Raw genomic sequence first — 10,000 nt, forward strand, 5'->3', positions numbered from 1 at the left:
GGAGAGGAGGGGAGGGGAGGGGAGGGGAGGGGAGGGGAGAGGAGAGGAGAAGAGAGGAGAGGAGAGGAGAAGGTGACAGAGAGAAGAGGAGGAGACAGGGAAGGAGATGAGGAGTTACCTGAGGTGGCTTGGTGGAACTCTACAGACAGCGTGGTGGTGACATCATTCCAGAAGGTGTAGAGAATGTCAGGCTGGCCGTCCTAGGAGGAAACCACAAACCCTCGTTAGAGCAGACAGCCTAGGGTCGATTACACCAGACCTCCGAATCACCAGATGGCAGTGTCTATTTCCATTCAGCACGGAAGTTATAATGTACGTTTCGTGTGTTAAGTCGAAGAATGTTAAGGTAGTGAGCAAATATGTTCATATGTTGATAGTAAACAGTAGATTTACGCGGCAGACTGTGGTTTGAACATTGAAGTATCGGATTTGAAATCCGAAATGTCTTTCTTATCGGCAAGAACGATTCGAAACCATGCCACAACGGAGAGGACCAATCACAGCTCAGGTCTGTCGTTACAGAGCAGAGAGGACCAATCACAGCTCAGGTCGGAAGTTACAGGGCAGAGAGGACCAATCACAGCTCAGGTCTGTAGTTACAGGGCAGAGAGGACCAATCACAGCTCAGGTCTGTAGTTAAACTGTCGACTGCAGTAGGGCAGAGATCCACGGCGGATAAACACCACGAATAATAAATGAATGTTCAGACCTGCGGCCAGACAGACGGACCCCAAGACAGGCAGACAAAGACACAGTCGGGCAAACAGACAGTAAGCAGGGCGCAAACAGAAAGACAGGCGAGTGCCACACACACACACACACACACGCAAAGATAAGGCCAGACAGCTCAGTGCTATATTTACCTCCCAGATGTGGCCCAGTGTGTCTGTCTCTGTTCATCTCTCACCCTGGCCTTGTTTGCTCCCTCCTCTCTCTGCCTCACTCTAAGTTCTCCGTCTCTCTCTCATTACCACCGTCTCAGTCTCAACGCTCGCTCATTAACAGCCGAGGTGAGGACACCGTCGACCGACCGACCTCAGAGCTGCCTCGCTCGTCTTTAGATGGACGCACTGAAAGCTGGTAGAGGAACAACCAGGGTCTGAAGTGTAAAGTCACACAGTTCATACGACTGTTCACACAACGCGTTCATACAGACGTTCACACATACCCCCCTTTCCACCAACGCAAACCCGGGGCCGGGCGGGTGCTTGTGCCGGTTGAGTGTTGGTTCTACACGCCACCTCCTAAGGAACCAGCCTGATTTTTCACAGACTTTAGGGCTAGAGTAGAGCCACTTCAAGTTAAAGCGTTAAAATGACGCTAACCCAGAACTAGACGTCACTCGTTCTTGTTTGTGGACCAGCGTTGAGTTGGTGCTGTGGATTATTTATGGGGAAAAGCCAGGAACCGATTTGAGATTGGCACTGGCTCCGAACCAGCACTGGAACTGCATTGTTGGAAAAGGGGTAACGATGGAATGAACAAAAGGGCCTGATTCCCCCGGCAGCCACCTTGGTTCAATGTCGGTTCCATCCTGGTTCTTCATGCTAGTGGGCTGATGTGACAGCGTCTACATCCAAGATGGTTGCCAGGCGAATAAAGGTCTGTAGACCATGTGTGTCGGTGCATTATTGATCATTAATAACAAGGGGCATCTTGGTCCAGAACCCAGACAGTGATGTTCTGGTTTCCACGGTGATCACCGGGTCTCAAACTACCAATATCTGCCAGGGATGCAAGTGGTTAGGAGCATTGTTGCCGTGGTTACGTCTCTCTCTCTCTCTCTCTCTCTCTCTCTCTCTCTCTCTCTCTCTCTCTCTCTCTCTCTCTCTCTCTCTCTCTCTCTCTCTCTCTCTCTCTCTCTCTCTCTCTCTCTCTCTCTCTCTCTCTCTCTCTCTCTCTCTCTCTCTCTCTCTCTCCCTCTCTCCCTCTCTCCCTCTCTCTCCCTCTCTCTCTCTCTCACCTTGATGATGTCGTCGATAAAGCACACGTGAGTGACAGGGTCCCTCTTCTTGGCCAGAACCTTCTGGAGATGCTGGATCTGTTGGGGGTCAAAGGTCAACCACATTTGGACCTTAGTTAGATGGGCAAGATGATTCAGTGACTCAAACAGACAAATACAGAACATATAATCTGCAGATATAACTATATACTCCCACATAAACACAACTTGTATTTGGCTATACATTTCCTTTCTGTCCAATGGGGTCTCAAGGGGTCTCAACCCCTAGCTACCTTGACTTAATTGGTAGACTTTTACTGTTAGTCCATTTAGTTGTTTGTCAATTGTCAAGTACGCACTTATTGTATGTTGCTACGTCCTGCACTTAAAAATAGTACTTAGCATTGTGCAGCATCTTATCCGAGCTATCTTTGTTGTATAAGAGGAATGGGTTCACCTAGCGATTGTTGGTGCTTGGCACTGGGTTCTATGAACATCCTTACTGTACCGACAGCGATATATTGTTGTTTCTCTTTCTTCTAAACATTTGAGCTTATTAAAAATTCACTTTGGATAAAAGCGTCTGCTGAATGAACTGAATGTAGATGTAATGTAGGTGTCCCATGGATCCTCTGCAGGGACCCAGTCCCTGGGCAGCGTGCCCTGGGTCAGACAGCCCGCTGACGGCCAGGCTATGGCTCCGTCAGCGCCCAGAGAGAGAGGGACCAGGGCCCCAGGAATAAATGAACACGTGGCAACCCGGTGGAGCTATCTTCTGCAGGGAGCCTGAGTGACAGCCCAAGATAAACCCGGAAGCCTTCCAGGATGTGTTTGATCTATATCGGTTCCTTGTTTGATCTATAACGATAATTATATAAATAGGATGGGTGTTGGGTGTATTTTAGCTCTACGGCCCCGCGGGTGGAGTCATCTAGTCATCTAACAGCTCTGCTCATCAATGTTTTCACTATTATTATGATAATAATATTAATAATAGATAAATTAATAATAGCTCTTTGTTATGATGACATTTTGGTAGACCTGGCGGCCATCTTGGTTCTTCTTGACCTTCTGGACCACATGACGGACCCGTGTCTCACCTGCTTACACGCGGCGCAGATCTGATCCATCAGCTTCTCCAGGTTGGTCCAGAGAGCGGCCCGGAAGGCCGCCGTGTTGCCCGGCGTGGGGAGCACCGCCCTGCCCGGAGCCCCTGAGCAAGGCACCACAAAGACACGCTGGGGAAGAGGCTTCTGAGGACCGTGGCTCCCGCGGAGAGGGTGTTAAGGGGGGGACTATTGTACCACCCGGTGTGAGTGCGATTAGCCGCTAAAAGACGTTTTGAAAATCGGCCTCTTCTGACATCACAAGTCGGCGTGTCCCCCTAGATGTGGGACGGATAGATGAGCAACGTTTTGCTGCAGTCCACTGGGTAGGCTGGTAGGCTGATCTATCCAGCACACATCTAGGTGGACTTGGGATGTCAGAAGAGACAGATTTTCAAAATGGCACACCTGGAGGTAAGATATATCACCTCTAAGAACCTGCAACGGCTGTGGCCGTCCGTTCAGGACGTCACTTGTGCCTTTGGTCTGTGAACCTTTTTCGGGGTGGCTTGTGGATCAGGACTAGGTCAAATTGGTTGCCTGGTAACCAGAAGGTTGCTAGCGAATGATAAAAAAATGTTCGCAAACGTTTGCCTTTGTTCGCTAATTTGAAAGCATCTGGCGGCCATGTTGGTATGTCGGGAAAACATGAGAGCGCAACCCCATCGGGTTAGAACGCATCCCCCGATGCGTCGCCATGGTTTCCCCACCGGCAGACCACACAAGATGGCCCCCGTGTGGATCGAGTGTGTCCTGGTGGACCCCCTAGTGAACACAGAGCTATGGTACGCCGCTGTGCTCAGTCACATCTGGGTCAGGCCCGGCCCCCCACCCCCCCCGGTCCACAGGCACCGCTGTGGTGGAGAACACTCTCTACCCCCCCCCCCCCCCCCCCCCCCCAGGGGCCTCGCCAACAGATCAGGGCCAGGGATGCTCCACATCCCGCTAATTTAGCGCGGCCAAACCAGGAACTAGGCCAACTAGCGATTTACCACTGTCTTCCAAATGAAAATGAGGCCATTAATTCGTACCGTGTGTGTGTGTGAGAGAGAGAGAGAGGGAGAGAGAGAGAGGTAGAGAGAGAGAGTTTGAGAGAGAGATTCTGTGTGTGTGTGTGTGTGTGCGTGTGCGTGTGCATGAGTGTGAGTGTGAGTGTGTGTGTGAGTGCGTGTACTGAATAAATAAATGGAGAATTACAATCTCTCTCTCCAGTACAATAAGACACACACACAAACACAGGGGCGTGACCCCCGCCGTGACCCCTGACCTCTGGTGCTGGTGGGCTGGGTGAGACCTCTGATGTCCAGGGCGGAGCTCACGTTGTCCCGGACGACGCCGTGGTAGGTGCTGACCACGCCCCCCACGGTCTCCCTCAGGGAGCCCAGGTTATAAAACACCTGGAGGGCCGTGCCCACCTGACTGGGGTTCTAGAGAGAGACAGAGACAGAGACAGAGACAGAGACAGAGAGAGAGAGAGAGAGAGAGACAGAGACAGAGACAGAGACAGAGACAGAGACAGAGAGAGAGAGAGAGAGACAGAGACAGAGACAGAGACAGAGACAGAGAGAGAGACAGAGAGAGACAGAGACAGAGACAGAGACAGAGCGAGAGAGAGAGAGAGAGAGAGACAGAGACAGAGACAGAGACAGAGAGAGAGAGAGAGAGAGAGAGACAGAGACAGAGACAGGAAGAGAGAGAGCGAGAGAGAGAGGAGAGAGGGAGGGAGGGAGAGAGAGAAAGAGAAAGTGTTACATTTGGAATAGATCAAATCAGGTTAATGAGCTTCAAAGCACACACAAACACACACACAGACACGCGCACATGCCTGCCAGTGTGGAGGTGAAAAAAAGCTAAAAATATGATTCACAGAGTTAATGAGGGCGGGGAATCTATGAAAGGAAACAAAATCTCTTTGTAAGAGGAGGACCGTGTTCTGTAGTGGAGGGAGGGGAGGAGGAATGGAGGGGAGGAGCAGATAGAGGAGGAGAAACGAGAAGAGAAACATAGACGAGAACCCGCTAACAGAAAGGCACTATGTTCCAAACCCGTCAGCCCTACCTGCTGGGACACGGAGACACAGAAACAGAGAAGGAGGCACAGAGACACAGACACACGGACACAGAGACAGAGAGACACAGAGAGACACAGACACAGAGAAGGAGACACAGACACAGGGACACACGGACAGAGAGAGACAGAGAGACACAGACAGACACAGAAACAGAGAAGGAGACACAGAGACACAGACACAGGGACACACAGACAGAGAGACACAGAGAGACACAGACACAGAGAAGGAGACACAGAGACACAGACACAGGGACACACAGACAGAGAGACACAGACAGAAACAGACACAGAGACAGAGAAGGAGACACAGAGCCAGACACAGAGACATTGACAGTAACAGAGACAGAGACAGAGACAGAGACAGAGAAGGAGACACAGAGATACAGAGACAGAGACACAGAGACCCAGGGACAGAGACACAGTCACAGGGACAGTAACAGAGACAGACAGAGACACGGCAAGGATGTCCCAGGGAGACGCAGCGCTGGGTGGTCGCCGGAGGGAGGGGACGCCGGAGGGGGGGGGACACCGAGGCGGCCGCTGGGGGCCGGTCCTGGGGGGTGGGCGGGGGTTAGCAGGGCGGAGCAGATGGAGAGTCTTTCTTCTGGGCCCCAGAGCCGGCCTGCAGCACCCACACTGTCCAGCCCCTTACATAACACAGCACACACTGCCTCTGGGGGGGGGCCTACGTCTCTGTGCATGTGTGCAACTAGTATGGTGTGTGTAGTATGATGTGCATGTGAGAGTGTGTGTGTGTGTGTGTGTGTGTGTGTGTGTGTGTGTGTGTGTGTGTGTGTGTGTGTGTGTGTGTGTGTGTGTGTGTGTGTGTGTGTGTGTGTGAAGTATGGTGTGTATGTGTGTGTGTAGTATGGTTTGTGTAGTATGGTGTATGTGTGTGTGTGTGTAGCATGGTTTGTGTAGTATGGTGTGTGTGTGTGTGTGTAGTATGGTGTGGTTGTGTGTGTGTGTGTGCATTTATTGAATGCACACAATAGCAGTTCCATACGTTCACACGTTCAGCTTGACGGAGGAAGTTGAAGGCAGACCTCGAAATAGCCGCCAGAGAAACAGAGGAGGGCGGATGGGAGGGCTTCACCTGCTGTCACTGTGTGAGCGTGTGTGGTGTGATGTTCACCGTGTGTTGTTCGTTGTGTAGTGCTCGCTATGTTTGTGTGTTGTGGGTTGTGCGTTGTTTGTCGCTAGCTGTGTGTTGTTCGCTATGTTTGTGTGTTGTTTGTTGTTAGCTGTGTGTTGTCTCTTGTGTGTTGTTCGCTATGTTTGTGTGTTGTGTGTTGTTTGTTGTTTGCTGTGTGTTGTCTGTTGTGTGTTGTTCACTGTGTGTATGTGTGTTCTGTGTTGTTCTCTATGCCTGTGCGTTGGGATGCCTCTAGAATAGATCTTGTTTATTCCACAGTGTTGGCAGAGCCGTCGCACTCGGAGCCAAGCGAACAAGCAGCTCCAGCCTTCATGGAGCTATGAATACCAACCATCGGCTCCGTGGATCTCCAGCCTCAACACAACTTGTGAATGAAAAGCAAGTCCCGGCTGAAAGGCGCTGGTACTGAGATATGTTTGGGGCGCCCGATTGGCTCACCGGGTAGAGTGCGTACCATCTAAACTCAGTCCTGAACGCAGCAACCCGGGTTTGAATCTTGCCTTTGGTCTGCACGTCCTCCCCTCTATCTCAAAATATAATAAAGCATATATTTTTTTTTTCTTAAAAGAACTGCGATTTGTTTTAGGTGTGAGACACCCGAGTTGGATAGGCCGTTTTGTATCTAGTTCCAGTTCTATCCGGGCCTCCAGGGAGCGGGGCATGCAGGAGGAACAGCGATGTAGCGTTGTTTTCCTCTAATGGCCTCTCCTCGAATCTCAATCGATACGCCTCAAATATAGACATCTCCATCCCGCCGCTCCCACTCAACCATAGGCACGAGGCCTACGTGAGATGGCTCGTCTTTAAGAGCCCAATCCATCTCATGACAGTGGGGAGACTTTATCTATATCTGAGGAGGAGGAGAGGATGGATGAGAGGAGGGGAGAGAGGAGGAGGGATGAGAGGAGGGGAGAGAGGAGGAGAGGAGGAGAGGAGGAGAGGAGAGGAGAGGGAGGAGAGGAGAGGGAGGAGAGGAGAGGAGGCGAGAGGAGAAGAGAGGAGAGGAGACAGAGGGAGGAGGAGAGAAGAGAAGCAGAGGAGGCAGAGCGAGAGGAGAGGAGAGGAGGGATGAGAGGAGGGGAGAGAGGAGGAGAGGAGGAGAGGAGAGGAGAGGGAGGAGATGAGGGGAAAGAGGAGGAGAGAAGGAGAGGGAGACGAGGAGAGGGAGGAGAGGAGAGGAGGCGAGAGGAGAAGAGAGGAGAGGAGACAGAGGGAGGAGGAGAGAAGAGAAGCAGAGGAGGCAGAGCGAGAGGAGAGGAGAGGAGGGATGAGAGGAGGGGAGAGGGAGGAGAGGAGAGAAGAGGAGAGGAGGGAGAGGAGGATTGGAGACAGAGAGAGAGAGGAGAGGAGAGGGGAGAGGAGAGGAGAGGGAGACGAGGAGGCAGGGAGAAGAGGAGACGAGAAAAACGTTTGGGAGAAAATGAGGTAGAGCAGTAGTAGTAGAGTATAGTGGAGTTTCGTCTTTTCTCTCAGAAGAAACTCACACACACACGTGGCGGGGTCACAGGGGAAGGGGGGTGTTTCTAGGTCAGATAACCGTGAGCAGCGGCCTGAATTTCTATCACCTCACACACTTACTTCAGTTACCTCTCACAAACACACACTACACACTCCACTTACTCATGTGTGAAAAACAAATGCGCACGTGTGTGGAGGAACCCATGTTCCCGTGTGCGTGCGCGCGTGTTTTCCTGTGTGTGTGTGTTCCTGTTTGTGTCACTGTGTGTGTGTGTGTGTGTGCATTCCTGTTTGTGTGTGCATTCCTTTGTGTGTGTGTGTGTGTGTGTGTGTGTGTGTGTGTGTATTCCTGTTTGTGTGTGTGTTTCTGTGTATGTGTTTGTGTGTGTGTGTGCATTCCTTTGTGTGTGTGTGTGTGTGTGTGCATTCCTTTGTGTGGGTGTGTGCATTCCTGTGTGTGTGTGTGTGTGTGTGTGTGTGTGTGTGTGTGTGTGTGTGTGTGTGTGTGTGTGTGTGTGTGTGTGTGTGTGTGTGTGTGTATTCCTGTGTGTGTGTGTGTGTGTGTGTGTGTGTGTGTGTGTATTCCTGTGTGTGTGTGTGTGTGTGTGTACCTGGATCTCCATGCCTTGCTCCAGCAGCCTCTTGGCCTGGTTCTCCACCTCCAGCCTGGACCTGCTTATGAGCACCAGCTCGTTCTCGATCACCTCGATCCCACTCAGGTCCACGCCCTGGGACAGGTAGTCTGCACACACACACGCACGCACACACACACACACACACACACACACACACACACACACACACACACACACACACACACACACACACACACACACACACACACACACACACACACACACACACACACACAATTATTATTATTATCGTCATCATGAACAGCACTGATCAGGGAGAACATTCGGCAGGGACCTTGGGATACAATATCACAACATCATCACCACCTAGCCCTCCCATCTGAGTCAGTTATGACCCGATTCCATGTCTGTAAACCACGCAGATCATCAGACCAAATGAATCACAGACTGGTGTCAACAAAGTACAATCTCACTCAATCAAATCGTTTCCTCGATTTGTAATATAATCGAATGCAATCTAACTTTATAGAATAAATGCAATGCAATGTAATCTAACGTAATGGAAACCCATTGAATCGCTCATCTTGTGTTTTTAGGGGACGTAAAGTCTAAGAATACTCTGACCGTCCTGAGAGCAGAAGAGAAACTACTTTTTGATGAATAACCTTTGAAGATAAACCCCCCCACCCCCCCCCCCCCCCCCCCCACCCCAACCCCCATCCCCACAATCCCCGCTTCCCCCAGAACAGGACAAACAGCTCTGTCTCCTGAACACTGGGGGGGGGGGGGGGCACGCCCCAGGTTGGGGGGACCAGGACTGTGTTGTGTGAGTGAACCCAGCAGCATGCAGCGGGCCCCTTCTACCGGGGAGCGGGATGAGGGATGAACTGGAGGACAGGAAAGCAGGTTGAAATACGTACGCAGAAGAGGACAGCGAGGAGCAGGAGGACCGCGAGGCACGGTACTCTCTACCTCACAGAGGAGGAGGAGGAGGAGGAGGAGGAGGAGCGGGATGAGGGATGAACTGGAGGACAGGAAAGCAGGTTGAAACACGTACGCAGAAGAGCAGAGCGAGGAGAGCGAGGACCGAGAGAGACGGTACTCTCTACCTCACGGAAGAGGAGGAGGAGGAGGAAAAAGAGGGGGGGAGGAAGAGGAAGAGCAGGGGGAGGATGAGGAGGATGGGAGGATGAAGAGGAAGAGCAGGGGTAGTAGTAGGGGGAGGAGGAGGAGGTGGAAGTGGAGAAGGAGGAGGGGTAGGAGGAGGAGGAGGTGGAGGAACAGCAGGAGGAGGAGGAGGAACAGCAGGGGTAGGAGAGGAGGAGGAAGGTTAGGAGGAGATTGGGGAGGAGGTGGAGGAGTGGCCTCAGCAGGAGGTTTCCTCGTTCCTCTGGAGGCAGCAGGAGGCCCAGCCCAAGAGTTTGTAAAGGGGAAACAGAGCAGAGCTCAATTAAAAACCTCCGGTGCAACAGCTCCATAGGGGCTGAGCCCAACTGCTAAGTGGTAGGGCGAGGTTTAGCCTAACGCAGAGGAGGGGGGGGGGGGGGGGGGGGGCAATCAAACTCATTCCCTTAAAGCTTTACCGAACGCCAGCGGAAACGGGGGACGCATCAAGTGTGACCTGTGGCAGCTCGTGTGTGTGTGTGTGTGTGTGTGTGTGTGTGTGTGTGTG

The 10,000-nt window shown here is 52.0% G+C and overlaps 1 protein-coding gene across 1 annotated transcript in view; it reads right to left on the reverse strand.

The window, feature by feature from the left end:
- The window catches only part of cog5 (component of oligomeric golgi complex 5), a 44,274-nt gene that overhangs the window by 15,709 nt on the left and 18,565 nt on the right, over nucleotides 1-10,000 (reverse strand). Inside the window, exons 7-11 of the mRNA XM_030354712.1 lie at nucleotides 8,344-8,474; nucleotides 4,316-4,475; nucleotides 3,043-3,155; nucleotides 1,964-2,041; nucleotides 119-200 (exon numbers count right to left, since the gene is read on the reverse strand). Coding sequence (XP_030210572.1) covers nucleotides 119-200; nucleotides 1,964-2,041; nucleotides 3,043-3,155; nucleotides 4,316-4,475; nucleotides 8,344-8,474 — 564 coding nt within the window. The remainder of the gene's footprint in view (nucleotides 1-118; nucleotides 201-1,963; nucleotides 2,042-3,042; nucleotides 3,156-4,315; nucleotides 4,476-8,343; nucleotides 8,475-10,000) is intronic.

Source organism: Gadus morhua, chromosome 4 (assembly GCF_902167405.1).
Source record: "Gadus morhua chromosome 4, gadMor3.0, whole genome shotgun sequence".
In the NCBI taxonomy this organism is placed as follows: Eukaryota; Metazoa; Chordata; class Actinopteri; order Gadiformes; family Gadidae; genus Gadus; species Gadus morhua.